Consider the following 19,950-nt stretch of genomic DNA (forward strand, 5'->3'; position numbering starts at 1 on the left):
GGACGAGTGCGAGACAGTGACAGAGCGCGAATGATAGCACACCAGATGGGCTAACATACTGCTAGGAAATTAGATTCGGGAAGCATTACAGCCGACAACATATGCCTTGTATGGTTTGGCCAAATGTGAAAATAGTTAATATCTTTTGCTGTTATTATATGGAACATTTGTCTTCTTCTGTGACTGACTGGCAATCAGTCCAAGGTGGACCCAGCCTCTAGCCCAAAGTCAGCTGGGATCGGCCCCAGCTCTCCTGTGATCCCCCACCAAAAGGGTTTAGTTTAATGTACTGTATGTGTTTGTTTATATGCAACCTCCTGGCTACACTTGTGAGTAGCATCCTGGCAAGTGTACAATAACCTACTACTGTGAACGGTATCGAAGCGACACAATGGGTTGGCTATTTTGGGAACCTTAAAAACAGTGTTATTTTCATCAACAATGATGATGATAAAATGATTTTGTTGACGCCCCTTTTTTTCATGATGATAACGTGACGGTGACGAGCTAAACATGGCTGTTTGATGACTAAAACATGACAAGACGTGTGCGAGTTTTCGTTGATGAGACGGGACTGGAAGGAAATGGTAGTGGGTGGTTTGTCAGACGTTCAAAATGCATGACATTTCTGCAGATGTGCATGTAATGTCTGTCAAAAGCTAAAAAGTATCAAATTTGAAGTGGCGCCTGAAGGCTCACCACGGCGATGCTCATTCAAAGGCAAGTTACATCAAGCCCTGTTAACATATCTTATGTATATAATGTTATTCAGCAATTGACTTGTGATACATTTTATACTAAACGTAACGTTTTTCACATAACCCCTGGTGCAAATGAGCTGCTAGCTAGCTTCAAGCTAAAGTTAGCTTTGATGTGCTGAGTTTTGTTTATGTCTTTAGCGGCTTATTTACTCTCACGATGTCTACTATATTGGGTAATACAAGTGCAAAGGTGACTATAGGGGTGTTATTTCATGTTGAGATGGCTCTAATGTTAAAAAAAAAACACATTTAGAATGTACACAGATACATAGTTCATTTATAAATAGGTAGTCCTACTTTGCGGGAAGAAGGACTCCTACTTATCAAACATTCACTTAGCACGGTTGGGTCTGGAACCAATTAACCGCGATAAATGAGGGAATTGCTGTATTCCAAACTGAACTGAGCAACTCTTACTACTACACTAATAGGGGCACACCCCACAGGGACATATAAAGAGGGGAACTCCACACCTGTAATTTAGAACTAAAGAAGCTTTTTGTCTTCAACCAACAAGAAGAGTCCAGTTCCTTTTTTTGATTACACTACTATGGTTTCCCCAGCTAAACATTCTGACTTATCATGCAATCCATTGCAGGTGTGGTCACCATGTGTCAGTGAGAACATTACTGATGCATGGTGACCACACAGGAAAACTAGAATCAAAAAGGTACAGCGGAGTCATGCCATAGCTAGTACTCTGTTCAATGTAGCAGTAGAGAAGAGTAGATAGTCTTCTGAGAACTGCTTGACAATCAGTTTTAAAGGAACTGCTACATTGCCATACTGAAGTGACAACAAGCTTTAACCTTTAAAATGCCATCTATGTAGATACAATGGTTGTAATTTGGTAAAGTGCTTAAGTCAGCCACTTCTGTGTAATTTACACATTTTAATTGGAATGGTGAATTTGCACCCAGGGTGGTCTCATAGCAAAGTCTTTATGAGCGGAATTCGGCTGCAGGGGGCAGGTGGGGACCTAAAGGTGAAAGCTATCCAGCTGACCCAGCTTAGTCAACATATGGATTGCTAATTGAGGGTCCAAGGTGCTGGGCTACGCGTCCAATTCATGGGGGAAAAAAAGTACATTGAGTATTTTAATCCTTCACACCTTGAGTGTAGCACATATAAATCCTGTTCAAAAAGCATGTACTGCACATACAAACTTGTGCCTGCATCTGTGAATGTGCTGAAAGTAAAACAAATTTGCAAGCTTCTAAATCGTAGCAATAATAGAATGTATTCATCTATAATGTTGATATTGATACTCACGTATCTGCCAGATCCATCAAAATCACATCTCTCAATCTTGCCAAGGCTTCTATCTGAAAAGTAAAGCTTCTCTGCTTTGTGATCAATTGTCAGTCCATTAGGTGTCAGGATGTCCGTGCTGATGATAATCCTCATGTTCTTGCCTGCCAACGTAGATCTCATAATGCTGGGCCTCTGTTCATTCCAGTTGGTCCAAAACATCAGGCTAAAGTGTATGAGAAGAGACAAAGCAAGAATTTAATTAGTGGGCCGCTTGTTGTCGTCAGCAATTTAGCAACGAGAAACACCTATCAAAATAACTATGATAGTAATTCACCTCGCTGCATCATTAATGTCAAAGTCATTTGCCGAAAAACATGAATGAAACCAAATGAATGAACCAATCGAGCCAAAAACTGAGCTGAGGATAGGCTCCAGCATGCTCCCGCCACCCTAAAGAGGAGAAGTGGTATAGAAAATGGATGGATGGATGGATGGATGGATGGATGGATGGATGGATGGATGGAGGTGGACAAGTGCGTTTCAATATTTCTTCATAAAAGCTGCACATCCCCTGGAAATTCCACCATTTCTTTTTTTAATATTGGTTATTATGTAGCGACTGTTCACTTTGCTTCTGTGAAACTTGAATTTTCCTATTGGGGAACAAATAAAGGCTTATTCTATTCATTTTTATTCTATTCAAGAAATACACCTCAACTGAAGTTTTTTTTTTAACTACAGTGAAAATTAAATAGCTGTCGGAGTATGTGGGGGTGTCAGTGAGATATAAACATTATCTTGTAACATCATCTGCTTCCCTTTTCACCCTGAAGGAGCTCATCACAGATAAGGAGCAGTTCCTTTCCAAAGGAATAATACCGATAAGCATCAATGGTTTTGAAATAAGAAGAATATTAACAAATCACACCATTCTAAAAATATTAATATCTATATAATTATGCCGATATAATATACACTTTGAAACCATAGTGATTTATATGAACCATTCTTTTTCCGGGGTTCAATGATTATACAACATACATATTCAATTATTAAAAAAAAAAAAAAAGAACTGGGTATTGACAAAGGTGTGTGGTCCATGTATCAACTAATAATTTTCCTGGTTCAATTAAAATTGGTTAAAATGTAATAGAAAATTGCAGTTTTTTGGAATTTTGCCCACCATCCACAATCAATGTGATACATGAACACACGTCTTCTTTTTTGTGTGCATTCCAAAGATATAAAAGCAGCTAAAAAAAGGCAGCTAAGAATGCATGTAAATGGACACAACTATTCTATCCTATAAAGCCTTGTGAAAAAAACCTCCAGTAACTGCCAACAATGCTCCATTTACATAATGTGACCTGCATATTAACCAAGCTACAGCGGCATTGTTATTATTAATGCTATTAACATTGTTACGCCGAAGAACTACTTTAATGGCATAGTGACACCACAGCGGCTAGCGACTAGCTTCATCACTAGGGATAAACGACCACTATTTGTATCAGTATCTGTTCACCCATGTAAATTATCTGTATCCATATCTGTACTAGGAACATCTGAACATTATTTTAAGTCTGAAATTGACATGGATTGATCAGATGTTGCTATATTTATTGTTTATTTTTCATGTGTATTGTGTATGTGTGTAAGTGATCTGTAAGACCTTATTATTTAATAAATTTTTTAATGATCTGTGTGAAGTTGGTGATTCATGCAAACTTCCAGTGATGGCAAACAGGGAAATAATCTGTCAGCCTTGTTCACTGTAGTTTTCTCAAAAGCACCGCAACGAGCAATGTTTTCTAACTGACTTTATATCGATATATACAGTATATTATATAGCCAAATTAGAAGCAAACAGATGAAAAAAACAACGTGACACCTACAGTGTCTTACACCTCTGTTCTGTCAAATGCATCGCGTACATTAAAAACACGTTTTTCAAGTAACTTTAAGATGAGCTGAGGAAAACCTAAACAAAACCCATCTGGACGCAGTGACCAATGCGACACAAGCCATTTTCAATTCTGTCTTGTACCGTGTACTTAACGAAACAAGTCTATCAACTAACTTTAAATACCATACAAACCGAAATACAGTGAAATAGGGAGAGGCGGGAGGGGCGGTCACCGTGTGTGACTGGCCATTCACAGTGTGAAGAGTGAATACATACAGTAAGTAGTAACCCAATGAGGATTTTCCTTCATCACGATTACGGATAATGACGAGATGTACTCATTTCATGCTCGCACTCGGCAAAATGCATTATCCATAACGTATACTCACCTAAAACAAATATCTGACTCAACCCTGTTCACCACACACTTGCTCACAGCGCCTCGCAGACAACGCCTCAGGCCACTACCGAAAGGTAACACTACATATTGGAGCTGCTGCCACTGCCGCTGTGTTTTTGTTTTTGAGTTGGGAAAAGTCAACACTAGGTGTAGCGTTCATTTCTATGTTGCTTTGTGAAATCAATACGCCCAGGAAGGAAGTTCCAGTAATGCTAAAAATGACCAAAGTGCGGCAAAATGCTCTAAGTATTTCATGTTATCATGGATGTGCCTGTTACTACATGGTCAAAGCATGTACAGTATATAAAATCATAAAACATTGTTGGAGGTTTTCGGAGGTGTTTTAATAGCGGGCTTTGTAGGCAGAATAGGTGTATCCCGTTATGTGCATTAATTAGCTGCCTATTTTTTTAGCTGGTTTTATATCTTGACAACGCACAGAGACGAGACAAACATGCGTGTTCATGCCTCACATAAGGATCGTGGATGATGGGTAAAATTCCATACAAAAATACAGTTTTCCTTTAAAATAGTCATTCATAATTTGTTTCCATTTTGACAGAATGAAATCTCGGAATAACACCTAACAATATAACAGTCCCAGTCCATTGCAAGTCTGAGCTTAGCGTGCCACATTGTGTTATCAGTAGGCTGCCACAGAGAGTCTTTCTATGAACATGTAGAAAAAAAATGTGCTGTTCAGCTCATCGTTCGAGAACAGGAAGTTATGCAAAAAGTACTGAAACACTGACCAGTTCGACATGTGCGTTCAAAAGTTTAGAGTAGGTCAAATTAAGTTCACGTGCAAAGGTTCTAGTGCATTTTAAGTTCATCCTGAAATTTCCCCTGAAAGCTGAATATTCCTAACTGTTTGTGAGTAGCAGAAAGCCTACTTAAATTAATTAAAATGAAGGTTTAAGGGTATTGTCAACAAACAAAGCATTGTTATTTAACAAGAGAATACTTGTATGTAATGTACAATACCTAGAAATAGTGGTACCATTTGGATTATTCATCGCTTGATGCAAGGATGTTAGTGTCTCTCACAGTTATTGTCTTGCACTGTGTATAATGTTTGTAGCAGATGAAACATGAAGTTAAATTTGAGTTGGACGAAAGAAGCTACTGACCTTTGACACTCATCCAGGGCCAAAGCATGTGGGTGGTCCTCCTCAGAAAGAGCAACTACCGCCTCCCGGCTAAGAACACCAACTCCTCTCTGTTCAATGGTTTGTCTGGTGATGGTGGAGGTCGTGGAGCTGGTCCAGTACAACGTATCCCAGGCTCGGTGGTATGCCAGGCCCTCTACTGAACCCACGTCTGCAACAACAGACACATCTTTTTTTAAGCTTTTATCTCTACACGTACTGAAACAAGATAGGGTACTGACAGCATGAACAATCAGCACCAAAGCTGCACAAAGCACAGTATATACGTTTCACTGATAGTTTTAGATAGATGTAGTCGTTTCTGAGTAGCAACAAATGCTTGTCAGCCTTTGTCCTCACCTGTTTGGTAGTATACTAAATAAATGCACACTGACTTAATGAGTGTACAAAACAGTACACACATTCTTCCATTGGGAAAGAGGCTGAATGCGTGTCTTCCAACAAGTATACACAACCTGTCAGTGTCTTTTGGTAATGTAATGTTGTGTGCTCTTTATCATGTCAGAAATGTCACATGATTTCAGTAATTTGAAATATGAAAGAAAATATTAATGTGGCAACCTAAATACACTATGCTTAATTTAGAGACTTAATTTTAGACTGTGCACCATCATTATGCTTGAATTAACATGGACATGGCCCAAAGGCATATGGCATTTTGGTCAACGTGCTTCAAGACCAAATGTGTTTCGCTTCAGCAAGGAATTCCATAATGACTGGTGAATGCTGGAGCCATCCTGCTTCCATCTTTCACTCATTCAGTCTTCAGCCAATGTTTTCGCAAGCTATTTTTTCATACAGACAGAAAATAGCACCTTTGCGCCCATGGTTATTAGGGGGTAGTGCCATTGGATAGCACAAAACTACACAGTTGCCTGGCGCCCCTCTAGTAAGAAATATAGACATTGTTTGCAACAGATGCTCATGACTTTCCTTCATGATTGTACTTAATATGTCTCATCATGTTGGATGGACAGCTAGTTGCCATTGGACTTTATGCAAACAAAAATACTTTCAACCAGAAACTCAGTTAAGGTTGAAGAAGGAGAATTATAGAATTATACAAATTTAGAAAAGTCTTTCGGAGCCATTTCTAAACAACTGTAGATTCAACGATCATGAGTTCAAGTTAAGTTATCATCACTTCGTCAAGGTCACTTCGTCAAGGTCACTTCAAAATTTGCAGATACCCACATGGATAAGCCAACTGCTTTCTGGACAAAAGATGTGACTAAGGGAGAAGCAATGTCCGTAATGACAAGAAGTATATTTGAAAGATTCAAGATGAGGCTTTCAAACTTAAGAACACTGTACCAACTAATAAGTATGGTGGTGGTATACTTCCAGTGTGGTATTGGTACACTGTATGTGGATGGAATCGTGAAGGAGGAGGACTACCAAATTTTCAAATGCAACTCAAATCAACAGCTATATTGCTGAAACTTAAACATCACGCTAGTTTCAGCCGTCTAGTTGTTGGTGTGAGTTAAACACCACTATAGCCTGACATTTTTTCGGTCATCCCAAGGTTCACTGAATTACCATTAATCGCATGATTGCGATAAAAGGTTACCAGGAGCAGATGGGAGCAAGAACCAACCAATAGGAACACAAATGAAACCCCCCCCCCAAAAAACCTAGGACAGATGCAGCCATTTTATAGTTTTCAATAAGCCCATAAAGTAATGGAAGTCAAAAGATCTACATGACCCAGAGGCCAACCGTGCTTCCGGGCCACTGCTTTCCGCCGGAATTCAACAAACAGCAATGGAGGGAGTGTTAGTCAATGGAGTGTTAGTCAAGTACACCTGTTGGCAATCACAGCAACAATTACTCCTTCAGAAAATGTACGCACTTTTGTTTCTGCATAGCAACATACAGTGCAAGGCTCCTGTACACTTCATGCAAGTACATATTAAATGAATGTGTTGTAATTTGTTTCTAGGTAGTGTTTTCTTGCAAATGGACAAATATTAAAATGAAGAGTGGGAAATTCAATGTATTGCCCAAAAGACTAAAAGAAAAAAAAAATATGAGCGGTACAGGAGCAGGTGTCACTTTGAATTGGAGCGGGATGGGAGTCAGAGTTATTTTACTGTGAGTGGGACGGGACAGGATTTTTTTACTCTGGCCCGGGATTGGGATGGGACAAGAATTTTTTTCTGTGGGACTGGGATAAGACAGGAGTGAAAATACACTCTCATGTCACTCTCTTCTCCCCACTGAGACAATCCAAGAAGTCCAGGCACTCTGAACTGTTGTTGGCTACATCGGCACAAATCACAGTCAGAGCTCATTCCCTGACCCGAAGGTGCAGAGAAATCACCCTCTTGTTCACCGGGGAAGACTCCAATGCTCTGGGAATGGGAGCCATTAATAAGCCCACACATTCTCATTGCTTTTCCCCAACAACTCCAACAAACAAGATGGCGCCCTCCGTGGCAGACGTCTTTGTTTCACGCTCCTGTTTTTTTTCTATTTTTTTCTATTTTGTTGTTCATGTTGGACATTCAACGTGCTGCGTTGCATTGAAACCTAAGAGACAACTTTTGAACATTGGCTGGGTTCACCATGAGCTTTCGTTCAGCCTCACGGACTGGCTTTCTTCTGCGTCGGGAGGACGCAGCAGCTTGCGGGCCTGGTGAGCTGAATGCCCGGCGAGCAAAGCGTCCGGGGCAGAGGCGAGGCAGGAGGGGCGGCCTGCGTGCTAGACTAAAAGCTGGAGTGACTGGGCCACCGCTACCGGGCCTGCTGCTGGCCAGCGTCCGCTCTCTCGAAGACAGGATGGACGAGCTGCGAGCAAGGATTGCAGCTCTACATGAGATCGGAGAGTGCTGTGTGCTCGCGGAGGCCTGGCTGGATGGAGGATATACTGGACTCGGCGGTCCGGTTGGGGACATTTGCCGCTTGCCAGGGAGATCGGACTTCAGCGTCTTGTGGACACAGAGCCTCGTTCTCCCCAAATGTTATCAGCATTTAGGCTTTCCAACGAGGGCAAATAGCATCCTGTACCAAGTCTACAACAACATGAAAGGTGCTTTGAAGGCTGTTCCAAGTCCCCATTTTGGAAAAGTCTCTTCTGTTGTTGTTGCTTAATTTATTGGTATTGATGTTTCTTCTGTTCTTATTCATTTTCTTGTGTTTTTCTTTGTTTCTTTTGGGAGAATGAACAGAACAAGAATTTCATTGCATAGCAGAACTACCTGTTTTACTGTGCATATGACAATAAAACTCTTGAAATCTTGAAATCTTAAAATAATAATAATAATAATAAAAACTCAGGATACAAATTTTCAAACGAGTTGAAAAATTGCAAAAATTTACATTTTGCACTGTTTGAGCTTAGGAGTCATTACCACACAGACAAGGGCCTTCAGTCATGAGGGATGCCTCCTGCAATATCTCCACATAGCCAACTGCCGTTTGACACCCCTGCACAACCTCAAGCTCCATTGTTCCATTGAAGAAAAAAGCACCATACATCATGATGGCGCCCCCTCCACTCTGCCGTGTGGAGAACAACTCAGGTGGGATCTCCTTGTCATGCCAGTATTGTTGGAAGCCATCAGAACGGTCAAGGCTACATTTTTCTCGCCAGAGAATAAAACTTTCTTCCAAATTTCAATGTCCCATGTTTGGTGCTCTTGTGCAAATTCCAAACGGGCAATTTTGTAGCGTGGAAGGAGACAAGGTTATTGGACTGCACTCGACACCAGTGACAACCTTTATTTTGGCCGAGGATCATCCTGTGTCTTGACAGACAACCAAAGAGGCCATGCTTATGCAGGTCAACAATCCCACCATGTTCAAAGAGTGAAAGATGTGTGCCTTTGCCGTCAAGAGATCATGCCAGTGTGAATACCTTCGACTTTGAATGACTTTGAATCCATATGTTGCCAATATTTTGTTTTTTGAAGGCTGTGGTCGTAAACATTTCATCGGCTGATGAACAGCCTGTTTCAGGTTAATGGTTGTTTGCAATAAATTGCTTACTCAAAAAAAAAAATACTCTTCTTTTTGCAAATCCTCACCCCTACAAACAACAACTTTGTCTAATACTTTTACCCTGCACGACATGTTTACTTATTGTAGCCAGCATGATGGGCATATATCCTCTGGTGGAATGTCCTTTGTAGCCTACTCAAGCTATAGCAAAGGTAATTTGCTATTTCACCCCACACTCAACAAATCCCAACAATTATTCCTGAACGATTCTAAAACATGTTCCATAAAGCCATTGAAACCTTGGCTGTCAATTTTTACAGATGATCAACCATCTATTTGGCTCTTGAGGGACAAAACAACGATAACACATTCATCCACGTAGCGCTGACGACTTCTTTCATGCCCTGACACTTTTATTTGTGGTTACAAAAACACAATGTCTTTCATATGAGGAACATGAGAATGGCCAAGGGATTAGCTACTTCTGTAATGTGTATCTTCTGACTTGCTGTGGGCATCACTTTTATAAATGTTACAATGTTGATGACAAACAAAAATAAAGCAACTAAATTTAGATCACACATAACATTTACACTTTCTGCAAAAAAAATAGATTGGAAGCATATGATCAGTAATACTAGGTATAGTACATACTGTTTATTCATATGCATAACTGGTTGCACATAAGAAATATGTGCTGTATGATTGAGTCTATGTAGAAAGAGCTCCTCTGCTGCTGCAGTGTGTTACAGAGAGAATGCAAAGAATTTTCGATGACGGAGAGCAGTTTGCTTAGCAATCTTTTGTCCTTCACAGGCTCAAACGACTCCAGCTTCAACAGTCTTCTGTTTATTAATTTAACTTTATTAATTCTGTCAGCATCCATGTTGGTGCTCTACATTGTTCAAGTGTACTCTGAAGTACTTGCACTGCTCCACCACTATCTCAATATCTTCCCCCAGAATGATAATAGTCTTAGTGCTTGTCCCGGTATTAGCTCCTTACTTTCGCAAGTGTTGAGGACCAGATGATTTTGCATTTCCATCTTCACCAAAGAACTCATAAACCCAAAACCTCTAAGACAGAGTCAGCTGATCACTAATTAATAGTTTGCAGCAAAAGCCATCTGGCACAGTTTGCCACAAATTGTTGGTGAGGTGAAGGATTAATTATTGGGGGACATGGAGATTAATTAGTGAAATATGGATGATTAACATCTGCACCTTCCCTTAATGGTGGAATGCAGGCAGAAGTTCCAGATGAAATATGGAAATTCTTGCTTATATAATATAAAAAAATATAGTTAAAAGTTTTTAACGATTTTATCAGGACTATACCCAGAGGGGGAAGAAAATCAAAAATGTCAATTAAGTTGAATGTTAAGTCTCTATAGGAATAAACCCTTATCTTAATTGGATGTATGCAACTTGGGAGAAATACTGGGCAAAAATAATAACTTCAATAAACAAGTTAGACACATACAGTAATACTGTATTTGTATTTTTTGGGCACTAATTACATTATACACGTGTAGTATGGGAGATTTTAACATTGTCAGTACTTAACAATACTTGATTATGAGAGGCATTTGTATCTTTACAGGATTGTTTATCTGTGGATGAGGTGATTATATCCAGTACAGTATAAGCATAAAGCATCATTAGCATTGGTATTTGCACTTATTCTGATGCAAAGCTTCTGATGGGAGCTGATAACATGCATTAAATTGATTGATATTGCGGTTATGTGAAGGAGGAGCAATGTCCTGTGCGTGTGTGTGTGTGTGTGTGTGTGTGAGATGGGGTTGTAGGTGTCGATTTGGACAATTCTGAGCTTTGCTCCCTGGGGAAACGTTGCAGAATTGTGGAGAATACAGGGTGAGCAGAAGATTTTTACTGCTCTTTTGACTTGAGTCGTGTTTGCCATCACTGAACTGACTGGACTTTAGAGGAGCAGGCCGGGATTTGTCTCATCTAATCCGACCATTATGCCAAAACACATACTGAGACATTTCAATCCTGGAGTATTAATGTAAGACCTAACCTTCTTACTTTGAGATCGTTGGCAGGTAATAAATTGTGAGACTGATTGTAATTTCATTTTTCAGCATCATTTCATCAGATAGCAAGTAAAACAAGATTGTTTGCCATTGAGATGTAGCATTTCTGTGAAAGACTACTGGAAACAGTGTTGCCAGATGGGAATGAGATTTTGAGGAAAGCTATTGGAAATACCCGGTTTGACGTTGCTCACGACCATCTACCCCAAACTGTGTACAGTATATCTTATAATGAAGTTTTACCTTTAAATAAACTAACAGCATTGTTGGGGAAAAAAAGCTGCCACTGGCAGACCAGCACCCCCACCTGTGTGGCATGCAGGATGAGCCACTGCACTGACCAGGCGAGAATATCAGTCATATGTATCTTCTTAATCATCATGTATCAAGGTCCTGTATCGTAAATATTTTGAGACTTAATCTGTAATACTCCTTCCTTAATGCTCTTTGTTTGTGTTAGAGGGCTAGAGGGCTAGAGGGCTAGCTATCATTAAATACAACAACTGTCCTGTCAAGCCGTCCAATATAATATACACTTGGTTATATGCGCATACAGTGATGCACAAAACGTTGAAAAACCTTCAAGTCTGTAATATTTTCGTACCTTAAATATACCATATATTGTCGGCAATAGTTTGGGATGATGCCCAGAGCGTATCTTTGCCAAGGCTAAACAACCAGAAACACATCCACACCCCTTTGAATGAAAACAAATAATGATGTACAGTCTTCCCACGTAACATCGCGGCTCGATTATCACTCCCTCACTATATTGTGTTTTTTTTCAGAAATTCATTAATTAATAAATGGTTGCTGTTTCGTGGTAGACTATGGTCTATTGTTAGTCAAAATATGAATGAAATTAAATACAAGTGATATGTAATATTCTGGTCACTCGGCGGCAGTAATGACTAGGGGTGTCACAGACACCCAATTTACAAGAAGAGAGGAAAGATTGGGTCCACGAGAAACAAGACGAGATTTTAACATTCATTTTAAAAGTCCAATGAAAAAATATGACTGGACATTTAACCGAGTCACAAAACAATGCAGGTGTGCTTTGAAATGTTTATTGTCCCACAAATTGACGCTCAAAGATGTTATTGTCAACATTTTTTAAGACCAAATAAACCACTGTCATGATACTGTAAAATAATACTGTATAATTATAATAATAATAATAATAATAATAATAATAATAATAATAATAATAATAATAATACAGCTCACTGTTTTTCTCTTATCTACTTGTCTTTGTCTAGTTACACCATGGCTGTCCAGCTGTCCTTTCATGTTTATAATTAAAAAAAAAATCTAATAAACAACATATACATTCAAAGACAAATGTTTGTGTTTTTATTTGTAATTAGTATCAATATTTGAGCTTTTTCTAGTTACATTGTTTTTGCTCTTTTTCCACTTTTGCTGGGTTTTTGTTTATTTTATTTCTGTCACACTTTAGACACCCATGCATGTTTTGCCAGGAAGGCATGGTGCAGCAAGGAGATGGAGGATTGTGTCCAAATACGACTTTCTTGGCTTTGTTGGTCAGGGGCTAGGTGGCATTGTGGAGGGTTTTTTTTGCAGCTTTCAGGCGTGCTTTGCATGGCGTTACGGAGATGGAGCCCACTCCTGCTCGTCTGCTCTGCGGATTCTTAACCTTTGTTGATGGCTTGTATTTAATTACCGAATAAATGTTGACGCAAGAAACACTGCCTGGGCATGATGCACAAACCTCATTATCTGACGCGTTGGCATCGTTTAACACGAAAATGTAACATTTTAACAAGATTTATAGGTCAGAAAAGAGGAAAAGAATAATAGGTCCCCTTTAATATTGAATACTATATCGCTGAAGTTAATTTAGCGTGGTCGGGTATGAAATCAATTAACCGCTATGAACGAGGGACGACTGGAGCTACGATACCACAGTGGGTGTTAGCTTTTACACTTTCAACTGGGTCTCTATGTGAAAAACGTGATTCATGAAGTTTCTACAACGTCCCTGGAACCCCACAGGAAGACAATAAATACACAAATGAATGAGGAAAGTGAATATGAATTGCACTTACTTTCTGCAATAATAGAGCGCCCTGTCCAGTCGTCATTAATCATCTGGATATTTCCAAAGTGAACATCACTGAAGAAGATGCGGTTGGTGCCCGCTGTATTTTCACTGTAGTCAAAAGCCAAGGCGATGACATTCTTGAAAAGAGCAGGATTTTCAAACGGCTGGACAGGTGAGTTGAGGTCATTTTCATCTGAAAGGTGGATGCTTTTCAGTGTTGTCCTCTCAGAGTAGAGGAGATATCCTTCGTAGCGTTTACAGGAAAAGCCATCCTCTGATAAGCGACCATGGGCGCAGGCGCAGGTCCGACGGCCACTTCCTAAATGAAAGCAAAGCTGGAAGCAGCCACCATTGCTCCTGGCGCAAGGGTTTGAACCTATGTGAGAAAATATATCCACATTTTACAATCACAATGAAATGATTTTATATTGCTACAAAACTTCACTGTAAAATCTGGAGAAACAATTATGTGGCTTATCATTTTGTGTGAGTGAAGTGGAAACCTCAACCTTTCTCTCTGCCTTTGTTGAAGACTGTCACACCCTTCAAATTGACCCCGAGGCCACTTCTCATTGTCACTGCCTCACGGCTGTCAGTCTTCAGCCCACGCCGGATTGAACCATTTGAGAAGGCCCTAGAAAATGAATGCTTTTACACTCAATGCTATTTTTTAAAAGCTGTGTTCTGGGATTTCATTATATACAGTGGGGGAAATACAGTCAACCCTCGTTTATCACGGTTAATTGGTTCCAGGCCTGACCGCGACAAGTGAATTTCCGAAAAGTAGGATTCAATATTAATAAATGGAATATTTTTGTAGTTAGAGCCTAAAAGCCTTACGACTTTCTAAATATGGTTCTTACCATTATTAGAGCCCTGTAGACATGAAACAACACACCAACAGTGATCTTTACACTGCTATTATTCTTTGTTTACACCGCATTACGCAACTCTTATGCGCAGGCTACAGGATCACAACAGGGACACAAGATGGCCTCCATTTTAAGCATAGCATGCTACCAAGCTAACTAGTTAGCCTCCGATTTATTTATTCTAACCTTACAAAAGGGTTTCAAACGGAGTGGGGAAGAAGGACAAAGTAAAAAGCCAAAAACCTCCCATTTCCACACAAAATGGGACTAGAACTTGTTTTCACTATGTCATGTCGGACATGCCAAAGCTGACTCCATGCAGTGTTAAGGTGACGTAACCTAAGGTAATGTCTCATCAATGTAATATTACTCACGTCGAGTGATCAGAATACTACTTTGGCTTGTCTATCAATACTTTTTGTAACAATGATCATTTATTAATTTTTGAAAATCACAATAGAGTGAGGGAGCAATGTTCAAACCGCTATGTGGCGAGGGACAACTGTAATTATATGACCCCTGTTGAATTTGTAAGGTTTTTTTTTTTTGGTAGGTTTATTTTGGCCGAGACAGACAGAATGTCAGCAATAAATCTGGAAAAAAATATTTTCAAAAGGTGAGAAATTATTTTGTATTTGATTGAGTGAATTTGATCAACAAGCAAAACACGACTTAGTATTTGGTGGAGAAACTTTGTTGGCGAGCACAAAGGTCACTGGTTAGCTGAGCCGATGCCAAAGGACTCATTTTTGGTATCTGATCAAGCAAACTTCAGATAGGCCAGAACGTGTCTTCTTGAGCAGGGTGACCTTGTGGGCACTGCAGGATTTCAATCCATTACGGCAAAGTGCTTTACCGGTGGTTTTCTTGGTGACCGTGGTCCCACGTCCCTTGGGATCATTCACCAGCTCCTTTCATGTAATTCTGGACTGATTGCGCTCCTTTCTCAGAATCATGCTTACGCCACAAAGTGAGACCTTGCATGGAGCACAAGAGCGAGGGCAATTGCCTACCAAAAGCCAGTGCTGTGTTTCTCACCAGGCTTTCTGCTGAAGGGACACGACTAATTTGTGTGCTTCTTGTGTGCTGCCAAAATTCATTCCTGGTTGGTAGAGGATATAAGACTAATAATACTTCATTCAACCAAATGCAAATGAATTTAGAATGTTTATTTATTGTTTTTGTTGTTGTTGAAATTGTCTGTTATCTTTGTAAGGAGGTAACGTTACAGAATCAGCAGGGGCCTACTGCAGGTAGAATGATCAACACTGAAAGAAAATTCAATACAGCAACCACAACACTTGAACATAAAATATGAGCACAGTATATCTACCAGCTTATTTCACGAGAGGTAGTCAGACACACCTTGTGAAACAGCTAGATTTGAGACACTACAAGTAAAGCCCGACGTACGCGTTAACACACGCACGGGTTCCGCAATTTTTGGGAAATTTGTTGGCCATGGCCAGCAAGTAGAGGAAGTTGGGTTGTAAGTGTGGCGTACTTATGGAGCACGTGATTCGGGACACCCACGTGCTTGCCGCTCGCCCTCCGATGGTAGCTTTTAGATAGGGAGTGTGACGTGTAAATCGTGCGTGCCACGTGTGCTTCATGTAAGGCTGTCGTACGTTTCACTCACTGGGGACGTACCGTGTGTGGGCATCGTACGAGGCCCGTGAAGCTCACTCACTTCGATTGCAAGATGGCCGTACTGGCTTCCTACGGCACCTACAGCTATCGTGACCGAGAGAACTAGATTGTAAAGCGGGAAGAGCCTCATGCCGTGGCCAGATAAGGTGCATTAATGTCGGATACGCTATGTGAGCAGCTGCCATGCGTCCACGGAGGTTGGGAGAACCAGAGTGTAAAGCTAGAGGAGTCGCCCACCACAAGAGGAGCCGCTGCCGTGGCCGGGCAATGTACACAATGTACTTTTAAACTTGCGATGCACGCACTCCTTCTCTGCCTTGTGACCTGGCTGCATGCAAGATTGTCATGCATGCACGGAGAAAATAATTTGCATCCCAATTTTCTTCCTACGAGCTTTTGCTTTGGTTTGAAAATTTGTGTGGGCAATTATTGCGATTTTCCCCAGTTTTGCACATAGGCACCATGTAGGAGCATGTACGTCGGGATATAAGTCGCTCTTTGGGTATGTAAATTCCGAAATCAATTCTGCCAAGCCTCACACTCAAACCCCTAGGTGGGAAGGTCGGCGGGGCCAAACCGGGCAGCGGAAAACTTTAGAGTCACAATGATTAAAAAAAAAAGATACTTTAAAAAAAGAATTTTGTAAATAACTACATCAAATTTTGTGAACATGCATACCAATTTTGGACGTAAGGGCTATTATTTTATCCAATACATAATATACAGTTAGAAATATCACAGTTTTTCCAAGTTTATGCACTTTTGTTTAAATGTGTTAAGGCGAGCAGCAAACGTTCTCACTTTGTTTGATGTCCCCTCCACCCCCACCTCCCCGTCTGCCACTGAGGTTTGTCAACATGTCAACACCAGCCTAAAAAGGTTAGAAACCACTGCCCTAAAGGACAAATAAATGTCAAGTTCTTTGAGGATGCAGCTATGGACATGGTTTTCATGTGAAGAGATTGAGAAAATACTGCAAGCTTGTAAACAATTGGCTGCCACCAAAGAGATAAGCACGGATGTTGCCATTTTTATCAGAACTGGACATTTCTTCACTGAAAAGCCATCTAGTTGGCTGTAATGAATGTGAGAGAGAACTATGATATATTTTTTTTCCACGTTCCAACCTTTTTTGATTGGTTCTTTTCGAGTTGGATTGCTTGCAAAACCTCTTTTATGGAACATTCCATGTGGCAGGTCAGGTCAGCTTTTGCTAATAATTTGATTCATTCCTTTATTACCACTTCTACTTTTCAGGGTCAAGGGTGAGCAAGCAGAGCACAGGGCTCACATTGTCAGACTTTAATATGAAGGGTTAATATGAAGCGAGTGTAGTGCAGGCTTTATAGGAACATACACATGCAGTGCTTTTAGGAAACACAGTAAATTACCTGTCAGACCAGTAGATGTAAGGCCCGAACACAGCCACTGAGAACAGGTCTACATTGGCTGAAGACAATACTATCTCCCGGCTCTCACCTGTCTCAAGGTTGATCCTCTCAATCTTATCTGTGCGGGTGTCACACCAGTATAATGTATTTTCCTGAAAGACAATTTTAAAATGCATATTACTGACAATTGCTGCAGACATTTCTGTGTCACAAAAGGATAAGATGTGGTATAGCAAGACTGTTAATACAGTACATGGAATTTAGGTTGAGGATGCTGTAAGTGGTACCAATTAACTATACCTCGTAGTCAATAGAAATCCCATTTGGCCACATAATGCCTGAGTTGACCAAGGTGACTTGGTCTGAACCATCCAAGCGAGAGCGGCCGATACATGGGTTCTGGCCCCACTCGGTCCAGAAGAGATACCTGGAAAGCACAGTAACAAAGGCAGGCTGCCATTTTGTGATTTAAGTGATTAAGTTCATTATGACATTTTTGCAGAGCTGCTGGAAATGTGAATTTCTCTTGGAGATCAATAAAGTATCCATCTATCTATCTATCTATGGACATTGCATATTCATAATGTATCCATCATCCAATTGTTTATCTGTACTGTTGAAAGACACGCTTCGAATTTCGGCAACTATTTATCTTCTCAAGGGACAATAATATTGAATTGAAATGTGCATATAATTTAGAGTAGACAGTGTAAAGCTTGGAACAGTATAGATTTTACTTTAAAATGACCAATTCCCATAGAAAATATATAGATTTACTATATTCCGTCCATCCGTTTTCTATGCCGCTCTTTCTCACGAGGGTCGCGAGTGACCCTAGTGAGTGACTCAGGAGGGGAGTTTAATGTCAGCTGGCTGATGTCATATGACATCTACAAAATGAATGTTTACGCGATTCACCCAAACTACCATGGTGATCTTCCGGTAGCTTATGATCGATGTAATGTGCACCCCTGGCCTAATTGGCCGAGTACACGTCCCATTGAGCATGTCCAAATTGTGCGCAAAGTGTCAATATTTTGTGTGAGCACCATTGGTATCTAGCATTGCCTTTATCTTCTCGGATATTGAATTCATTGGAGCTGCACAAATTGCTGCTGAAATCCTCTTCCACGCTGCTGTGATGACATCACAGTGTTATTTGTGGCACGGCATGAAGTTTGAATTGTTGACTAGTGATACATGGTAAAGTATGTCAAGAGTGTAAATTGACTTGCCAAAGGACAATTAAAGAGTGAATGTGTTTTTTCACATATTACATGCCAAAGATGGCTGCTGAATAACATGCTAATCATAACAACAATAAAATACATCATTGCACCACTATTAATGTTGCACAAGAGATTGAATCCCATACTTAACACAAAAGATGGACACAAACATCCGAACCAAAACTAATACATACCCCTTCTGTGGATGTACAGCAATGCCTCTGGGCTGATCAAGGCCTTCAGATATGACAACCGAGCGGTATGTACCATTCAGACGAGATATTTCTATAAGATTGAAACCATGGTCTGTCCAGTAAAGGTTCCCTGTGTAAAAATTAACAGCAAAAATTAACAGTAGAAAAAGATGCTGAAAAGATACGAAGTGCCATTGAGTTCTTGAGTCACTCAACATAGCCTTTGTAATATAAAAGTGTTTTCTAGTCCAATATCATTTGCAAGTGCATGCTAAATGACTACAGTAGTCCCTCGCCACTTCGGGCTTCGACTTTTGCGGCTTCATTCTATCACAGTTATATAGAATGAATATAATATATTAATTTGAAAAATCATCATTGTTCCGTGGTGGTTAGTCCAAAAATCTGCCTATTTAAGAACTTTTTACATATTTTTGGACTAAATTAAGCATCTTCAAGCATGAGGCTAAATGAACTAAAGAACAAACAAACTGTAAGGCATTCAGAAGATGCATTTAAAAACAAAGGCTTGGCTATGCGTATCTAATGTAGCATCATCATTATCAAATAAGTTTCATTTTTTTCTCAGGTTAGTGATAATGTGTAAGAACTGCATGTGTGTGTGTGTGTGTGTAATTACTGTAGAATGTAAAAGTACATATTAAGGTCATGTTTTTTGACTTCTCCAGTGCCTTCAACACCATCCAGCCGGCACTACTCAGAGTGAAGATGGAGAGTGTGGGAGTAGACCAACACCTGACTGCATGGGTTATAGACTACCTCACCAACAGACCACAGTATGTGAGGCTCCGTAACTGTGTGTCTGACATGGTACTCTGCAGCACAGGTGCCCCTCAGGGTACGGTGCTCTCCCCTTTCCTCTTCACCCTCTACACCTCGGACTTCACACACAACTCCACACAGTGTCACATCCAGAAGTTCTCCGACGACACAGCCATCGTTGGTTGTGTTTCAGAGGGGAATGATCTGGAATACAGGATGGTCATCAGGGACTTTGTCAGCTGGAGTGAGCTTAACCAGCTGCAGCTCAA

At 40.3% G+C, this 19,950-nt stretch overlaps 1 protein-coding gene across 12 annotated transcripts in view; it reads right to left on the minus strand.

Moving 5' to 3' along the window:
• Positions 1-19,950, minus strand: part of lrp1bb (low density lipoprotein receptor-related protein 1Bb) — a 339,637-nt gene that overhangs the window by 83,709 nt on the left and 235,978 nt on the right. For all 12 annotated transcript variants that reach the window (XM_054788302.1, XM_054788296.1, XM_054788300.1 and 9 more), the window contains 7 exons: positions 18,899-19,028; positions 17,776-17,902; positions 17,476-17,627; positions 14,072-14,196; positions 13,567-13,938; positions 5,452-5,641; positions 2,034-2,238 (listed from right to left, as the gene is read on the minus strand). In XM_054788302.1, the coding sequence (XP_054644277.1) occupies positions 2,034-2,238; positions 5,452-5,641; positions 13,567-13,938; positions 14,072-14,196; positions 17,476-17,627; positions 17,776-17,902; positions 18,899-19,028 (1,301 nt within the window). The remainder of the gene's footprint in view (positions 1-2,033; positions 2,239-5,451; positions 5,642-13,566; positions 13,939-14,071; positions 14,197-17,475; positions 17,628-17,775; positions 17,903-18,898; positions 19,029-19,950) is intronic.

This window comes from Dunckerocampus dactyliophorus, chromosome 9, assembly GCF_027744805.1.
Source record: "Dunckerocampus dactyliophorus isolate RoL2022-P2 chromosome 9, RoL_Ddac_1.1, whole genome shotgun sequence".
NCBI lineage: Eukaryota > Metazoa > Chordata > Actinopteri > Syngnathiformes > Syngnathidae > Dunckerocampus > Dunckerocampus dactyliophorus.